At 44.3% G+C, this 20,020-nt stretch overlaps 1 protein-coding gene across 2 annotated transcripts in view; it reads right to left on the reverse strand.

The window, feature by feature from the left end:
- The window catches only part of HENMT1 (HEN methyltransferase 1), a 1,010,665-nt gene that overhangs the window by 498,816 nt on the left and 491,829 nt on the right, over nt 1-20,020 (reverse strand). For both annotated transcript variants that reach the window (XM_044086068.1, XM_044086067.1), the window contains exon 4: nt 1,945-2,079. In XM_044086068.1, the coding sequence (XP_043942003.1) occupies nt 1,945-2,079 (135 nt within the window). The remainder of the gene's footprint in view (nt 1-1,944; nt 2,080-20,020) is intronic.

Here is a 20,020-nt window from a genome sequence, read left to right on the forward strand (position 1 = left end):
CAGGTAAAGGCTTGAAGTCATGTGACACTGGAAACATGAGTAACAACAACTAGGAAATAATCGTCCAAAATATGGATTGCCTAACTATTGCTACGCTAGAAAGTTCAAATGGTAGAAAATGATTAATGGCTAACATGTCAACCATTAAATTCAAGTATCATGTTGACAAGCAGTTCTAAAACAGGATGAAGATGTACAACCTCTTTAAAAAAGCTGTGTTGGTGCAGAGTCCTGTCCTTAAACAACAAGGACAGGATGGGCAGAAATGGCTGATGCATACAAGCTGACAATAGACTGGCTGAAAACTACATCATACAAATGACCAAAGGAGGTCAGGAGCAACTGTATACTAACTGAAAGGGATGCAATTAATACCCCAACACTTACCCTGAAGAACTCTTCCATCTGGCAAACATCTGTTATGAAGAATGTGTTCCAGCATCAACCAGCTCTGACACAATCCTGCCAGATCTTCTGGCCATCAAGTCCTCAGAATACCTACCTTGAGTTATTCTAACCAGGGACTTCCTTGGCTTGTATTAGAAAGGTTTTATGCACCTCTAGGTATATGAAGCCTGAAGCAACAGCCTTCTTGTTCACCAGAATGTGAAAAGCCTGAATCCTGAATTTTCTTCTCTGAATTTCATGATGAAGGAAATTAGCCAAAATGGGAGGAAGATGTACAATAATTTTCCCTCTTCCTTCATCAAGTAGTTATTCAGGCATTTGTAAGGGAAGGAAATTGTGCTACAGACCAGTCTACTGCAGACTTTATCATCAGCCTGAGAGTTTATGTACAACAGGGCATCAGTCTGTGAAAAATTGAGGGGGTAGGTAATCATTATCTTTAACTGGCTCTTGAAACAAAAATCCACCAGATCTTCATTCCAACCTCAAGATAGGACAAACCCACATAGGCCCAATGAGTGTGGGGGTCAAACATATTTTCTGAAGCATGTGCTACATATCAAGCAATTATGCAACACCATGTGGGAACACACCTGCCACAGCCATCATGGGGAAAAAGGCCTATAATGGGCAAGGATGAACTCTAGCCCCTATAATGACAGGTCTTATAAGAATTGAACAACTGCTTGAAGTTAAAGGTCTAAGCCATAGATCCAAGCAGGTGATGTCACTTCAGTCTCTACTCACTTTGAGATAGATCTAGGAAGTGAGGCCTGGAAAGAATGTTCTATTCAGAGTGTGACCACTAAACTCTGTCTGGAGAACTCACAGGACTACTACCCAGAAGCAGACTAATTGACAGCAAGTTCTACCTATTCAGATCAGGAGCATTACAGCCAATAATATACTCAATCCAAAGCAGTCTACCAGCTATGGAATGCTCATGGGCCCCCCAATGTTCTCCCTAGAGAAGACAGGTATGAACTGAAGGCCTTGCTAAGTGAAGACATGACATACAGGGTGATTTAAATTTAGTCTTGTGGCTGGACTTGCCACCTTCCTGCTCCCGTGTCCTGGTATGGGCCTGTGGCTGTGAGCACTCTAAACTACTATCATCCTTCAAACAGCAAGATAGGAACAGGAATAGGAGTTTCTTCCTCCTGCATCTCTGAGTAAGTAGGTTGTAGCAGCAAAATCCAGAAAGACGATATGATACTTCACTGTTCCAAGTGCATTAATAGCATGCCAAAGTGCAATGATAAAATGTCAGGACGTTCTCTCTTAAGCTGACTTTCAACGTTATGCACTTCTACTCCAAATATTGTACCAATGCATTTAAATTACAAACTACAATACTGTTGTTTTATGACCTTATGAGTAGAAAAAATCAATTCTGAATTTACACAACCTTGTCGGCTTGTTTATAAACTCCTGTTATACAAATAAATTATTTACTGCTTACAATAACTCTTCCCCAAAGCTGCTGCATATCAGCTACTTAAATTACAATATGTAAAAACAGAAGAAAATACTCACATCTCTATACAAGTTACCAGGTCAAAGCCCAACAAACAGGGATCCTTTTCAGTTACTGAGCCCTGGTACAGGGCAACTTTCAGAGGTCGCTCCCTAGGCTGCACATAATCACCAGGAAGAGGAGAAAGTCTGTACCTAAAATTCAGTTAAAAATCACTGTAGTCATTGACAAAATTCTTGTTTTCAATTAAGAATGCCGAAAATAAAAAGCAAGAAACTCATTAGTAGGCATGACAAAAACACTAATGTAATACAGTTTTATAAGAAAATGACACAGGAATACAGATATTATTTATTTTACATTTGTTGACCGGGATAGTCCGACTGGATTAATGCCCATTTTCAACATGGCCCAGGGAGAAAAACTCCAAAAATTATAAAATAGTTATATGCAAGCACGTAAAGTCTAAAAAAGTTATATACGAGCAAACAGAGTATAAAAAGTTAGCAAACAAAAAGCAGTTACACAATTCAGAGATCAATACATAAATTTGTACAGTTTTGCATAACACACATTATATACAACTGTCCGCCAGGACATAAGTTCATCTCTCTCAGATATTATTTTCAATCCTATTACTTGTAGCAAGATGTGACCTGTAAATAGGAGTTAGAAAAGGCAGACTGTGGGTAGACATTAGTCAAGTTTGGGGCAGGGACACAGCCAGTGAGAAATAAAATAATTGGTTAGATTTTTTTGAATTAACTAATTGAGGGGGTTCAGGGTAAGGTCAGATGGAAGCATGTTCCAGAGTCTGCCTACTGAATTAGCAAAAAAGAAGTTATGTCTTACCATAACATTCCATCTGAGTTGTTGATATTCTTCCAGTCATCACTGATGGGTTCGGTTCCAAGCCCTCGGAACCGAATCAGCCTTATACCAAGCTTGCGTGCACCAAAAACTCTTGAGCTAAGCTGCTACCCACAATGCCCTTCACTCAGTTACCTCAGATCGAGTTTGCATGCAACATATAAAAGAAACAGAAAGTCAGAGGCCATCTTTGCACAGAAACCCTGAAACACCACAAAGACCCAAAAGATCCGCCAGGAGCCTTTGGTGATGGTCAGTAGGAGGGTGTGATGATTGGAAGAAGATCAACAACTTAGATGGAACATTATGGTAAGACATAACTTCTTTATCTGAAGTTGTTAATCTTCCTCCTATTCATCACTGATGGGACAGAATCCCAAGCTACTTGGAGAACCTGGGTGGCCCTTACGGAAGAACATTCCTGAGAACCATTGAGCCAAAGGCCGCTCTTCCCCTGGAGATCAGATCCAATTTGTAATGCTTGATGAAGGTATGGAGTTTAGCCCAAATGGCCGCTGCACAGATGTCATCCATGCAGGCCCTAGAGTGGAAGGCAACTGATGCTGCGATAGCCCTAGTTTGAGTGAGCTTTGATTTGATCAGGCTTAGATTCATTTGTAAACGAATATGAGAAGCTAATGCAATCCCTGAGCCATTTTGACAAAGTAACTTTAGATACTGCACACCCCATTCTAGGACCAGAAAAGGAAATGAAAAGTTGGTCCGACTTGCAAAAGGACTTAGTTCTGTCCAGGTAGAAACACAGTTGTCTATGAACATCCAATGAATGCAGGCAGTATTCTCCCTTGTTTGAATAATTTGGAAAGAATACTTGGAGCTCAATGGACTGTTTAACAGAGAAGTCGGAAACCACCTTGGGGAGAAAGGATGGATTAGTACGAAATTATATTCTGTCCTTATGGAAGATAAGATAAGGGCTTTTGATACATAAGGCTTGCAACTAAGATATTCATCTGGCTGAAGTGACCACCACCAGAAACAAGGATTTCCATGACAGGAATTTTAGATCACATGTTGCAGAAGGCTGTGGTTGAGATATGAGGTCCTGATGAGTGTCTAGGATCGAAGGAGGTTGTAACAGATGAGGTCGGAGGAAGGGAAACCACACTTGACGAGGCCAGAACTGGGCAATGAGGATCACTTTGCTTCTTGACCGAATAGCTTTCCTTAAAAAAAGGGGGATCAGAGGTATTGGAGGATAAGCATAAAGCAGACCCGCGGGCCAATTGTGAATCAAAGCATCTCTCGGTGACTCCCCGTGAGGGGGAAAGAGGGCTAAGTAGCTGCTGCATTTTGTGTTTGAGGGGGAGGCAAAAAGATCGCAGCATGGCTGGCCCCAATGGCTGAAGATTTCTGCCGTCACACTCTGATTGAGAGACCACTCGTGAGGACGGAGGAGCATCTGCTCAGCCTGTCCGCAATCACGTTGGAGCTCCCCGGGATATACGTTGCGATCAGAAAGCAGTTGGAAGCTATTGCCCAATGCCAGATTCTCATGGCTTAGTGACATAGGGAGTAGGATTTGGTCCCTCCCTGTTTTGTTTAAGTACCAGACAACAGACATGTTGTCTGACTGGATAGCAACCGTTCCTGACGGAAGGAGCAGATGGAATGCTTGCAACGCCAATAATACCGCTCTTAACTCCAGGACATTGATATGCAAATTGACCTCTATGCTGGACCACATGCCTTGGACTGACTTTCCCTGGAAGTGGCCCCCCCACCCTATCAGGGAAGCATCCCTGTTCACCGTGGCACTGGGTTGGGGAGCCTGGAAGGGGCAACACCAAAGATTTTCATCTGTACTCATCCACCAGAGGAGATCTTGTTTGCCGGTGTTGGAGATGAGAATCTGTGAGCTCAGAGGATGAAGACTGGATATCCACTGGGACAGAAGGAGCCATTGTAGCAGTCTCATGTGAAATCTGGCTAGGGGAACAATAGGGATGGCTGCCTCCATAGACCCCAGAGCCTGAAGAACTTCCCTTGCAGACATCTTTCTTTGACAGAGTATCACTTGAACTTATGCCCTTAATCTCTGTAGCCTGTGAGGGTGAAGAGAGACCAGACTTGATTGAGTGTTGAATACAGTCCCTATAAATTCCAATTGCTGTGAGGGCTGAAGGTTGGAGTTTTCCCAGTGGATGGTGATGCCCAGCGACTCTGTTAGTACTAGAACGTAGCGGAGGGCCCTGACCAGAAGGTGCTTGGTGGGGGCGGAGAAGAGCCAATCGTCTAAATACAGAAACACCTGGAATTCCTGAAGTCTCAGATGAGCTGTGATCACTGCTGGGCATTTTGTGAACACTCTGCGGGCCGTCAAGAGACCAAATGGCAGGGCTCTGAATTGGTAGTGACTGGCTCCCAGCTGGAAGTGAAGGAGACTTCTGCAGTGCCTGTCCATTTTGATGTGGTAATACGCATCCCGGAGGTCTAACGAGCACATCCACACACCCTCTCGCAGAAAGGGGAGGATGGAATGAATCATGACCATGTGGAACTTGGTCTGAGCCACTGATTTGTTTAGCTGGCTGAGATCTAAAATGGGCCTCCAGTCCCCGGACTTCTTTGGCACTAAAAAGACTCGAGTAAAACCCCGATCTGCACTGGTCTAGAGGGGACGTACTGGATGACTCGTTTTTGACATAGCTTTCGTATTTCAGAAGCTGCCTCCTCCCATTGATTGGGTGGAACATCGGGAAGAGATTTTGGAGGTCTTGGATAAGAGATTAGGGGACTGTGATAGCCTCTGGAAATTATTCTCTGCACCCACTGATCATTTGTAATAGAGAGCCAGACAGCTTGGTGCAAAGAGAAACGCGCCCCGACTTCCAGAGGAAAGCAATCGGGCAGCGCTTCACGAGCGCTGATACGGTCTTCCCGAGAAAGAATCTCTGGAGTCTTGATTTCGGGGACCCCCCTCTGCCCCGAAAGGTGTGTCTTCCATTATTGGAACCCCCTCTGCCTCTGGGGGAGTCCTCACCACGTGCCTCATGGAAAGGACCTTGAGACTTTTTGTGCCATATCTTTCCACTCCTCTGGTTCCTTGAGAAGGAGCGTTGAGGTTTGGAAAAACGTACACCCACGGCAGACAAGTTCTTCCCATCCAGCTCGTACCTGGCTAATGTATTGACCTTACCACCGAACAAAGCTGATGGTTCGATAGGGGTGTTTAAAAAGAAGACTTGAAGGAGTCCGCGAGGTCACAAATGTGCATCCAGGCATGGCGTCTCATAACTACACTTGAACCCGCAGCTCTAGCCACTCCTTCTGTTGCGTGGGACAGCAGCCTCATGGATGAATTGGAAATTGACTCTAGGATGGCAAGTTGGGAAGCAACTTTATCACGTGCCCCATCCGAAACTTGACCCATGAGGGTTCCAGAGAGCTAGGTGATGAGATCTCTCTGGAGCCTCGTAAAATGTGCCAAAAAGTTCAGAGACCTGACAGCAAAGGTCGCTGATGCAAAAACTCGCTTCCCTAACCTGTCCACCGCCTGGGACTCCCTGTTGGGTGGGTGGACAGCAAGACTTTCCTCCGCAAGGTCCTTTTTCGTGGCCGCCGCCACCACCATAGCATCTACTGGCAAACCTCTAGACCAATGGGGTTGATCCTCTGGAAGGGACAGTATCTTATCTGATCTCCTGGGGATGGCCTCAATGGAGTTGGGATTCTTCCATGCCCACTGCACGATGAGCTTGACCGAGGGGGTTCTTTGGTGGGAGCATCTGAAGAAGACTCAAAGGGAAATACCCTGAACAGGGGTTACCTGGCCCTTGCGCTCTCAGAGTCCTGGGGGAGGGTGGCCTTTGACAGCTGCAGCTCAGAGGGAACGGGTGGAAGGTCCGACATAAGAGGGTTGCTCAAAGCAAGCACCCTCTCCATCACCCGGAAAGCAGGCCCACCTGAAGAGGAGTGGGAGCCCAGAACCGAAGAAGACAATTTCAGAACTGGAGTCACTCCCTGTTCCATGTGGTCCGCTCCCGGGGACGGAGCCTCAAGCAAAACCGGGGCAGGAGTCAACCTCGGACCCGAAGATGGAACCGGCAACACAACCGGAACGGTGGCCGGAACCGAGGATTCCACCCCCCAAGCATGAGATTGAGGAAGGGTGGGTTCCGATGGAACCGACACCCAAAGGGGCCTTGGAGCTTCAGACACGGTCGTTGTCAGCGCTGAGGTAAGGGGTCCTGTCACAGACATCGGGATCCAATGGAGGAGAATATGTAGGGGTCGCTGGGGTAACAGACCCAAAGCCCGGAGTGGGGTGGCCACTAGGAAAATTTGTAATTCCCCTGGTGGTCAGCAGCTGATCAAAAAGGCGCACCACATCCAATTCTGATAGGCTCCTGGTGGACCTTACTGATGCCCCCTAAGGGGAAATCCGGCCGGTCCAAAAAGGGGTTGAAGGTTTGTCCGGCAAATGGATCAGAAGACGGGGTGTACTGGATCTGTGGTGTATTGAAAAACAGCATCGACGATTCCAATTTGGAAACCGGCAGCAGGGGAACAATCAGAGCCGAGAACGGGCTCGGAGCCAAGGTCGCAGCTGGGGTGGAGGTCAATAGCGGCTCCAAAGCTGTTGTCGGACCAGAGATGGGGAACGTCGGTGCAGAGGTAGAGACAGGCAAACTGGTTGGAACCGAAGTTGCAGTGGGTGCCGTAGTCGTCAGAGCCGGGACAGGTGCCAACGAGGAGACCTCGGTATGAAGCACTGGAGCCAAACTCGAAGCCGAGGTGGTCGGAACTGAGGAGGCGATACGGTACTTGGCAGAAGTCTTGTGAGCCTTGTGCTTATGACTTTTGCCCCTATCACCGGCTGGTGAAGAGGGTCTGAACGAGGACGTTTCTTGTCCACAGAAGAAGGGGATGAGACCTCCGACGCAGAAATAACCTTTGAAAAAGAAGAAGGAAGCAGGCCCTTAAGGATTAACTTGTTTCGTCCGTCATTCAGCATCCGCTGACTGAAGCTGGCGCAAATGTCACAAGGAGGTTTCGCCGATAAGTGCAGAACCCCCAAACAATACTCACATTCTTCATGAAAATCACTATTCAGAGGTTTACCACTGCAAGAACAGCAGTGTTTAAACCCCATAGTCTGACATAACAGAAGAAATACACACAAATGTTAAAGTAGAAGAAAGTTATAGAGAGGAAATACCAACAATGGTAATGGGAATACCATAAGTGTAAAGGGATAAGTACCAACAATGGTACGAAAAGGAAATACCTCTGGGTAGAGCTGAGTGCTGAAAATAGTGAAAAGATAATAAAATGACAGTAAAGAACTCACAAATACTGATAAAATTTGAAAAAATATGTCACTTAGCTGAAAAGCTTGGTGAAACGCTGCTATATGGCTGCACGGCAAACGAGATCTGAGGTAACTGAGTGAAGGGCATTGTGGGTAGCAGCTTAGCTCAAGAGGTTTTGGTGCATGCAAGTTTGGTATAAGGCCGACTCGGTTCCGAGGGCTCGGAAATGAACCCATCAGTGATGAATAGGAAGAAGATTAACAACTTCAGATCAAGGATTCCCCAGATTGGTTGTTGGCTTTGGTTGCTTGAATCAGGAGTTCAGTAGAGGATCTAAATAGCCTGTCATTTTTGTAGGGATAGATAATGTTACTGAGGGAGGGTGTTTTGTCTGGGTGGTTTTAATGACTTTGAAAGCTACAATAAGTTGATTGTATTTTATTAAGCTAGGAAATTCCTGCCAACCTAAGAGGTTAAGGTTGTGAACAGTGGTGTGTCCTGTAAGGGTTACCTGTGGCAAACCTGGCAATTTGTTTGTAGCAGCTAGAGAGTTTGCTGAGTTCTGTTTTGTTCAGGTTTGTGAATATTGTTGAGTCATATAATAAAGTGGAAAGGAGATGCGTACGGGCAATTGCAGACTTTGCTAGAGGGGTAAGAAAAGCTTTATTCCTATATGTAGCTTAGTTTTTTATTAATGGTTTTGATGGCTTGGTTGATGTGTATGTCAAACTTAAGGTTGTTGTCAATTATGACACCTAGGAGTTTGGTACATTTATCTGGTGAGATTATGGTCCCATTGTTGGATGTTATAGAAAATGAGAGTTGGGGGGATTTGTGAGTAGGGGAGAATTGTAATAACTTTGTTTCATTGGGGTTTAGTAACAGTTGACGATTTGAGAGCCAATTTTCCACTATGTTAAAGGTTTTCAGGGTTAAAGATACCAGATCTGTAGGGGTAAAGGCTGTGCAAATCAGAGTGGAGTCATCAGTATATTGTATACAGATAGTGTCTGGGATAGCAGTCTGTAGGTCATTGATCATCTTCTTCATTTGGCTGTTCCCGTTAGGGGTCGCCACAGCAGATCACCTGTTTCCATTTCTTCCTGTCCTCTGCATCTTGCTCTGTCACACCAACCACCTGCATGTCCTCTCTCACCACATCCATAAACCTTATCTTAGGCCTTCCTCTTTTCCTGTTACCTGGTAGCTTCATCCTTAGCATCTTTTTCCCAATATACTCAGCATCCCTCCTCAGCACGTCCAAACCAACATAATCGTGCCTCTCTGGCTTTCTCTCCAAGCCTTCCAACCTGGGCTGACCCTCTAATATACTTATTCCTAATCCTGTCCACCCTCGTTACACCCAGTACAAATCTTAACAGCTTTAATTCTGCCACATCCAGCTCAAACTCCTGCCTTTTGGTCAATGTCACTGTCTCCAACCCATATAACATAGCTGGTCTCACTACCCTCTTGTAGACCTTCCCTTTCACTCTTACAGGTACTCGTCTGTCACAAGTCACTCCTGACACTCTTCTCCACCCATTCCATCCTGCCTGCACTCTCTTCTTCACCTCTCTTCCACACTCACCGTTACTCTGAACTACTGACCCCGAGTATTTAAACTCATCCACCTTCGCCACCTCTACTCCTTGCATCCACACCATTCCACTATCCTCCCTCTCATTCACACACATATATTATGTCTTAGTCCTGCTGACCTTCATTCCTCTTCTATCTAACGGCTTACCTGTTACTGCAGGAGATGTGTAGTCAGTGTAATTATAAATCCCCCTCGCTCTCAATTCTTTCTTCGCCGCAATCTCAATCCTCTTCCTTCAGCTGTTTACCGCGAATGCATCTACCGACTCAAAAAACGACTGGACGGTGCTTTGGCGCATGCACACACTAGCTGAAAGACGCTGGCATAAAAAAAACGGGAAAAAGTAATGTGGCGCATGCGCACAACAGCTGAAGGACGCGGATGTGAAAACACACGGAAAAAAAGTAAAATTTCAACTTAAGGGTCGCGGGCCGCATGGATGAGCTCTGAGGGCCGCATGCGGGCCGCGGGTTGAACACTACTGCTCTAGAGCATATCTCCATCTCTCCAGGGTCTCCTCCACCTATTCCCTACTCTCACTACAGATCACAATGTCATCTGCAAACATCATAGTCCACGGGGACGCCTGTCTGATCTCGTCTGTCAACCTGTCCAGCACCATTGCAAATAAGAAAGGGCTCAGAGCTGATCCTTGATGTAACCCCACCTCCACCTTAAACGCATCCGTCACTCCCACCGCAGACCTCACCGCTGTCACACTACCCTCGTACATATCCTGTACCACTCTTACATACTTCTCTGACACTCCTGACTTCTTCATACAATACCACAGCTCCTCTCTAGGCACCCTGTCATATGCTTTCTCTAAGTCTACAAAAACACAATGCAACTCCTTCCGACATTCTCTGTACTTCTCCATCAACACTCTCAGAGCAAAGATCGCATCTGTAGTGCTCTTTCCTGGCATGAAACCATACTGCTGATCACTAATCATCACGTCCCTTCTTAACCTTGCTTCCACTACTCTTTCCCATAACTTCATGCTGTGACTGATCAATTTTATCCCTCTGTAGTTACTACAGCTCTGCACATCACCCTTATTCTTAAAAATTGGTACCAAAACACTTTATCTCCATTCCTCAGGCATCCTCTCACTTTCCAAGATTTCATTAAACAATCTGGTTAAAAACTCCACTGCCATTTCACCTAAACACCTCCATGCTTCCACAAGTATGTCATCTGGGCCAACAGCCTTTCCATTCTTCGTTCTCTTCATAGCTATCCTTACTTACTCCTTGCTAATCCATTGTACTTCATGATTCACTATCCCTACATCATCCAACCTTCTCTCCCTCTCATTCTCTTCATTCATCAACCCCTCAAAGTACTCTTTCCATCTCCTCAACACACTCTCCTCGCTTGTGAGTATGTTTCCCTCATTATCCTTTATTACCTTTACCTGCTTCACATCTTTCCTAGCTCGGTCCCTCTGTCTAGCCAATTGGAACAGGTCCTTTTCTCCCTCCTTAGTGTCCAACCTTTCATACAACTCTTCATATGCCTTATCCTTAGCCTTCGCCACCTCTCTCTTTGCCATGCACCTCATCTCCTTATACTCCTGTCTACTTTCTTCATCTCCCTGACAATTCCACTTCTTCTTTGCCAACCTCTTTCTCTGTATACTCTCCTGTATTTCCTCATTCCACCACCATGTCTCCTTGTCGCCCTTCCTCTGTCCAGATGTGATACCAAGCACCTTTCTAGCCGTCTCCCTTACTAGCTCTGCTGTAGTTACCCAGCTATTTAGTAACTCTTCACTGCCACCCAGTGCCTGCCTTAACTCATCCCTGAACTCCACCTCACAATTACCCTTTTTCAATTTCCACCACTTGATCCTTGATGTTGCCCTCACACTTCTCCTCCTCTTCTTGATAACCAACGTCATCCTACAAACCACTATCCTATGCTGCCTAATGACGCTTTCTCCGATCACCACTTTACAGTCTCCAATCTCCTTCAAACTGGCCCTCCTACATAAGATATAATCCACCTGTGTGCATCTTCCTCCACTCTTGTATGTCATCCTATGCTCCTCCCTCTTGTTAAAATACATATTCACCACAGCCATGTCCATCCTTTTCGCAAAATCCACTACCATCTGACCTTCTGCATTCCTTTGTTTAACACCATACCTACCCATCACTTCCTCATCCCCTCTGTTCCTTTCACCAACATGCCCATTGAAATCTGCTCCAATCACCACTCTCTCACCCTTGGGTACAGTCATCACCACTTCATCCAATTCACTCCAAAATTTTTCTTTCTCATCCATTGCACACCCAACTTGTGGAGCATACGCACTAACAACATTCATCATTACACCATCAATTTCCAGCTTCATAAACATCACTCTATCCGACACTCTTTTCACCTTCAAAACACTCTCAGCATACTGTTCCTCCACAGTAACTCCTACGCCATTTCTCCTCCCATCCATACCATGATAAAACAATTTGAACCCACCTCCAATACACCTAGCCTTACTCCCCTTCCATCTGGTCTCTTGCACACACAATATACCAACCTTCCTTCTGTCCATCATATCAGCTAGCTCTCTCCCTATACCAATCATACTGCCAACATTCAAAGTTCCGACCCTCACTACCACAGTCCTAGCCTTTCTCCTCTTGCCTTCGCCATGTCTTCCGCCTCTTCTCCTCCTTCGGCCAACAGTAGCCCAAGTTCCGCCAGCACCCTGTAGGCTAACAGTACTGGTGGCGGTCGTTGTTAACCCGGGCCTCGACCAATCCGGTATAAAAATTTTTCTTGGTGACTGCATGAAATGTTTTGGCGAAGTTGTACGCCGGATGCCCTTCCTGACGCAACCCTCCCTATTTATCCGGGCTTGGGACCGGCACAAAGAAATGCACTGGCTTGTGCATCCCCAGTGGCTGGGTTCTCTGTAGGTCACTGATAAACTGTGAAAATAATGGGCCCTAATATGGACTCCTAGAGTGACAGGAAGAAGGGTAGAGAGTTTGTCTTGTCATATGACTACCTGTTGCCTTCCACTTAGATAAGAATGAAACCATTGTGTGGCGTGATTATTTAGGGACAATTTGTTAAGAGTTTGTAAGAGTATTTGGTGATTAACCATGTCAAAGGCCTTGGAAAGGTCTAGAAATAAGGCTGAGGTTAAACTGTTGCTGTTATGATTAGAATAGATAGTGCTGGTGAAGGAAAGGAGGGCTGAGGTGGTACTGTGGTGTGGTCTAAATCCATGTTGGGAGTTGGCTAGTAGTTTAAGTTGTAAGAGAAAGTGTAAGAGAGATATGGAAAAAGAAGTTATGCACTCACCTTAACATTCCATTTGTGTTGTCCATTTTGATTTATCCTTGACCTGTGGGTCCAGTTCCAAGCATCGGAACTGACTCCGCTGTTAAAAACAGCTCGCAAAGACCAAAAACTCTCAAGTTATACCCATACCCATAATGCTCCTCTCCCATTTACTTTAGATTGAGTTTGGAGAAAGGAATAAACATTGTATAAACCTTGAGAAAAACCACCAAGTCAGACAAGTCCAAAAAGATCAAAATCCACAGAGGAGGAAACCTGAATCAGCAAAAACACACTTTTATTGAATGTCCACAAACACAGTGAAAACAAGCGCTTTCGCTCGGTTAATACCGAGCTTTCTCAAGATAAAGATAAAATTCAAATAGCGTCTATATATAGACTGTGTCAAATCACATGTTCAAATAATTAACATAATTAGTAAAAAAATAAAAAATGTGGCACAGAGGCATTGGTCAGTACTTACCCTCCATGACGAACTAAAAAATTTGGTGCAACCACATCCTAGGTTTATCAGAAGGAGAGATGTTAATCTTAAGGAATTATTTGACGGGAAACACACTCAAAGATCAACATTACGCAACTCCAGACTAGGCACCTTTAAATGTGGTGCGTGTAAGCAGTGTAATGCTATTATTAAAGATTCGACTCTCTATATTCCATCAAGGAAATTTCTTTTTAATTCCAGTTGTTTCTCCAATTGTGGTACCAAAGGGTTAGTATATTTAGGTGTATGTATGTCTTGTTCCAGTTTTTACATAGGGAAAACTGAGAGACCTCTAAGAAAGAGAATATACGAGCACCTCTATGATATCTCTAAAGAAAGGGAATCCAATGCCTTTTACAAACACTCCCACCTCTGTCCCAGAATGGAGCTTAAGTTTATAGTGTTAGAACAAGTGATATCAGATGCCAGAGATGGGGATTGGGAGACCACTTTGGAATATCGAGAACTCCTCTGGCAGCTTAGATTGGACACCGGAAGATCTCCTGGTTTTAACGACAATATTAATATTAGTAGTGTCCTGAAACTGAGGATGGCTAGATTGTAGTAGTACAATTTGGGTGGTTTTGAATGGTTGGGTACCCCCTTTTTAAATGGCAGGTTTTATCTCTTTTATTAGAGTAATTGAGTGGATGATGATTACAGCTACATAGCTGTACACATTTTTTATCTTGCTTTTTTGTATTGTTAGACATGATACATTGATGTTGCAAAATTATTGTATTAACTCATGTTGGTCACGTTACTGACCTTCCTTCTGATCCACCATTACGCCCATTTTCCACCCTTGCTATATTTTGCTCTTCATTTGAGATTTATTACTCATTTTTGAATTAATAAGGCACAATTTATATGCTAATAGCAATCTACAATTACAATTTGATTTTATTTCATATATATATATATATATATATATATATATATTTTTTTTTTTTCATAATTTCAACACACCATATGCTGTCTTATATATACAAAACTATTTTTAAACAAGAATTTTGTTTATTTTACTCAAAAGAGTTGATTTTTATTCATTGTTTACTAATTATGTTAATTATTTGAACATGTGATTTGACACAGTCTATATATAGATGCTATTTGAATTTTATCTTTATCTTGAGAAAGCTCGGTATTAACCGAGCGAAAGCGCTTGTTTTCACTGTGTTTGTGGCCATTCAATAAAAGTGCATTTTTGCTCTATTGTATAAACCTTCACAGAGACCACATCTGGAGTCACATGACAAAAAATGCCTAGTAGGATGGGCCATGACCCATTCCATCAAAATAACTTCATAGTTGGAGGAAAGAAGGGAGGGGACTCAAGGATAAATAAAAATGGACAACACAGATGGAACATTATGGTGAGTACATAACTTATTTATCTGATGTTGTCAATTTTCATTTAATCCTTGACCTGTGGGACAGAGTCCCTTAGCTGCCATAGATCTAAGGAGGACTCAAGGAAGAATATTCCTGAGCACCACAGAACCAAAAGATGCTCTTCCCCTGGAGACCAGATCTAGTTTGTAGTGAAAGATAAAGGTATGGGGAGAAACCAAAGTTGCTACTGCACAGATGTCATCTAGGGAAGCTCTCATTTGAAATACTGCTGAAATAGCTACAAGCTCTTGTAGAGTGTGTCTTCATAGGCCTAGGCAATTTTAAATTCCTTCTTAAATAGATATAGGTAATACAATCTTTAAGCCATCTGGCTAACATTACTTTGTTCACTGATTGACCAAGTTTTGTAGGAGAAAAGGACACCAATAGTTGGTCTGACTTTTTCAAAATTTTTGTTCTGTGTAGATAGAAGCATAGTTGTCTAAGAACATCCAACAAATGTAAGGAGTATTCCCCTTTATTAGCAAAATTCAGAAAAAATACAGTCAAGTTATTGACAGATTGATATTAGTCTCCGAGGTAATCTTGGGCAAAAAGGAGGAATTAGTTCTTAGTGAAACCCAGTCTTTATGAAAAAGTAAGTAAGGTGGTTTACATGACAAAGCTTGTATTTCCAAAATTCTACTAGTAGATGTAATAGCTACCAAGAAGAGGGTTTTCCATGACAAAAATTTTAAATCGCAATCAGCTGAAGGTTCAAAAGGAGGCTGAATAATTATAGAATCAAAGGAGTTCACTAGGCTAATAGTCCTGGGGCCCTTACAAGCCTAGCCAAGAGTTTATCCCCAAAAAAGAAACCTCAGTCAGCACCTGTTGCTCCTGTCAGTGAGGGACACAGGTGGAACTCCTGGGACAAATTTGTTGTTTCCGATCCACTCATTAAGGTTGCGGTTGAAGAGGGTCAGTGAGGTACTCTGTTTTACGTGTATGGGAAGTCTATTCCAGAGACGGGGCAGCCTCTGGGAGACAAACCTGTCTCTCTAGCAGGTTTTGTTGATGCTGCATATTAGATTCAGGCCTTTCAAGAGGATAATACATAAGGAGTTAGACTTGCGAATATGGAGCATTTCTAGTAGGGCAGGGTCTGAGTTTGCCTTGTAGGTGAGACAAAGATCACCCCTGAGCAATCTGTATGATACCGAGCAGAGTCAAAGTGATTTGTGCCTGTCTACATAGAACAGGTGTTGGAGGCCATGGATTCTCTTTGTGAGGTATTTCTGTGGCCTTTCGCGTTGGTGCAGATGTTTGAAGAGGTACATACCAAATGGGGAGTTATACTCAATTACTGGTCTAATGAGGGAGGAGTATAGAGAGGTAATAACCTCTTTTTTCTGGATGCAATGCCTTTACTTATGAGATAAACCAAGTAAAAGGCTTTTCTGACCACTGCCACTACATGATGGTCGAATCTGAGACTGTTGTCAACCTGAGTACCCAGGTCTCTCACCACAGGTTGTGTACTTAGGGGGTTGCCGTTGATGTGATAGGACTGGGTTTTTGCCAAATGGTATGATGATACAGTTTTTGGCATTTAATTTAAGGCCATGACTTTGGCATCAGTCATTAGTTGCTATGAGACCCTCTTGCAGTATATTAACATAATTTGGGGAGTCAATGACAGCACTCAACTTTCAGTCGTCCACAAACTTGGTCAGCCACACGCCTTTTGTCTTTGCCTGGACCTCTGAGAAGTAGATGCCAAACAGTAGGGGTCCCAGGACAGATCCCTGGGGAACTCCACTAGTGATAGGTCTGCTACTGGAGATGCAGGTGCCTATTTTGACCTTGTGGGTTCTGTCGGTGAGCCAGCTGGCCACCCACCTGATGAGATAGGGATTTATGCCAAGTTGTGTTAGCTTTTCGATGATGCCCAAGTGGGGGATTGTGTCAAAAGCCTTGGCCAAGTCAAGGTGAGCTGTATGTACTGACTTCCCTCACCCAGGCCCTTGGTGACAGCCTCAAAGAAGTCAACCAGGTTCAACTGGTAAAATCTGCCCTTGACAAATCAGAATTGGGTGGAGTCAAGTGCTTGGAGATTGCCTATGTCCTTGTTTATGAGATCCATAACAATACACTTTATGGCTTTACAGATCAGACTTGTCACAGTAATGGGGTGATAGTTTTCAGGGTCAGAAGGGACACACCTTTGTGCAATGGGATGACAATAGCAGTTCTCCACTCTGCTGGAGTGAAGCCTGTACTTAGGCTGTGGTTGAACAGGGTGCTCAATGGCGAAGGTAGTTCTTGCTGGAGATGGTGCAGAATACAGCCGGGGATACTATCAGGTCCCATGTAAGCTATGTCCTTTGCCTTGGAAAAGGAGGCTGAGTAATGGACCGCAATACTAGGTTGATGTGTCATGGAGAAGTAGGATCCTTGTACGGAGTTTTTAACAAAAATAAGAAGTTATCTATTCACCATAACCTTCCATGTGAGTTGTTCCATCTCGCTTTCATTCTTCACTGATGGGTTCGGAACCGATCCATTGGCTCTGACACAGCCGTTAGCAAAGCTCAAGGTTTAGCAGTAGCTCGAGACCAAGCCCCTTATCCCATGATGCACTGCTGGAATTACCTCAGATCTTGTTTGCTGCGTGTACCATATCCCTGTGAGAGAACTACTCTCCCAAGAGAGAGAAGGATTGAATAACCAGGATGAGATCAGCCTCTAGGTCAACTATCAGCCAGGTGGGGGATGGAGGGAGGGACGTAAGAATGAAGGCGAGATGGAACAACTCACATGGAACGTTATGGTGAATACATAACTTCTTAATATGAAGTTGTTCATTCTTCACTGATGGGTAGCGTCCCTAGCACCCTGAATCTCGGGTGGCTCATGGGAGTACATTCTTCAGGACCAAAGACCCAAAGGAAGTCCTGTCCCTGGAGGCTTTATCAACTTTGTAATGAGTGATAAAGGTATTAGGTTTAGACCAAGTGGCCACAGCACAAATGTTATCAAGGGGTAATTTGGCTTGAAATGCAGAAGATGTAGAAACTGCTCTGGTAGAATGAGCTTTAATCTTGTGCAGTAAGGTCATATTAGCAGCTGAATAAACAAAAGTGATACAATCAGATAGCCATTTCGAAAACGTTGTTTTAGCCACTGGTCTATCTTTTCTGGCTTCAGAGAAAGACAGAAAAAGCTGGTCTGATTTTCTAACATCTTTTGTTCTGTCCAAATAATATCTGAGCTGTCTGTGAATGTTAAGTTTGTGCAGCATGTACTCTAATTTGTTGGAATGGTTACGGAAGAAGACTGGCAACTCAATTACTTGGTTGATATTGGATTCAAAACAAACTTTGGGCAAAAAAAGAGGGGTTTGTCCTAAGAGATACTCTATCAGCATGAAAAATCAAATAAGGAGGGCTGATAGATAAGGCTTGAAGTTCTGACACACTGCAGGCAGAAGTAATAGCCACCAGAAATATGATAAAAATTTGAGATCACAAGATGCTGGTTCAAATGGTGGAAGAATCATGCAAGACACCATAAAGTTTAGATTCCAAGGAGAATAAGGAGTTTTCACTGGAGGCCTCATGTGAAAGGTTCCTTTGAGAAAGGCCTTGGACAACTTGTGGGACATTATGTTTAGCCCGTCCACTCCGAGATGAAAGTTAGATATAGCAGCCAACTGGACCCGAACTGTAGCAGCTGCAGCTCCTTCATTAAAAATCATAGTCAAGAATTCTAAAATGGACGGCAAGGGGGCTTGATAAGGATCAATGATCTGCTTAGAAGTCCATATGGAAAATCTCTTCCACTTACTAAGATATAGTCTCCTGCTGGACGGCATATGGGACAAGAGGATCGGCCATGTCTCATCAGACAGATCATGAAGCCTGGCTATGATGGGAACTGGAGCAGCCAAGCTGTGAGCTTCAGTGACTGCAATGAAGGATGGAGGTCCCCGACGGATGTGTCAGAAGGTCTGGAACTGGGTCCAGAATCCATGGATCCTCCAATAGATGATGATGAAGGAATGGGAACCAAATCTGCCAAGGCCAATGTGGGGCTATGAGGATGATAGTCCTTCCCAGCAACATTGCTTTCTGTAGAAGTCTGGTTATAAGAGGGATTGGAGGGAATGCAAAGAGAAGACCCAGGGGCCAATCATGTACGAATGTGTCTCTCGGGGGTTGTTCCGGAGGGGGAATCAGGGCAAAGTAGCTTCTGCATTTTGTGGTGACATGACTGGCAAAAAGATCACAGCAAGGCTGGCCCCATTTGCAGAAAATCCTTTCCGCAATCTCTAGTTTGAAGGACCACTCGTGTGGCAACAGAATTGTCCTGCTCAGTTTGTCTGCTATCACGTTGGATCTCCGCGGGATGTGCGTTGCCAACAGAAAGTGCCGGGAGGAGACAGCCCACTGCCAAACTCTGAGGGCTTCTCGGCAAAGGGGATAAGACTTGGTCCTGCCTTGCTTGTTCAAATACCAGACTACCGATATGTTGTCTGTCTGAACTGCAATCGTCCCTAGAGGAAGAGAGTCCTGAAAGTACTGCAACGCCAGAAGTACTGCTCTCATCTCCAAGACATTGATATGCAGGTTTGATTCTTGATCCGTCCATGTGCCTTGGGTGGTCATTCCCTGAAAATTCCCCCACACCCTTTCAGGGAAGCGTCCGTGGTCACAGTGGCTACTGGAGAGGGTAGAATAAAGGGATGTCCTATGTTTACATGAATAGACGTCAACCACCACTGGAGATCTCTCTTGCAAGAGTTTGTAATCAAAATCATATGACTCATTGAAAGTTCCTGATAGGACCACTGGGTGAACAGCAGCCATTGAAGAATCCGCATATACATCCTTGCTAAAGGTATGGCCAAGATCGCTGCAGCCATCAAACCTAATACTTTTAAGACTTCTGCAGCTGGTGCTCTGTCCTTTGACACTAGTGATTTGACATGCTGGCAAAGGAGGAAAACCCTCTCAGTTGGTAGTCGTAGAGTGGTGGTTGAAGTGTCTAACTCTGCCCCTATAAAGACAATATGCTGCGATGGCGACAAGGCAGATTTTTCTGAGTTGAATGTAATGCCTAAGTGATGGCAGAGTGTCAGAGTGTATTCTCTTGCTTGAATAAGTTGATGCCTGGTGGTGAAGGTACGGAGCCAGTCGTCTAGGTACAGAAACACCTGGAATCCTAGACGCCTCAGATGAGCCATG

The sequence above is a fragment of the Protopterus annectens genome, chromosome 10.part0 (assembly GCF_019279795.1).
Source record: "Protopterus annectens isolate FY-2018-M chromosome 10.part0, PAN1.0, whole genome shotgun sequence".
In the NCBI taxonomy this organism is placed as follows: domain Eukaryota; kingdom Metazoa; phylum Chordata; order Ceratodontiformes; family Protopteridae; genus Protopterus; species Protopterus annectens.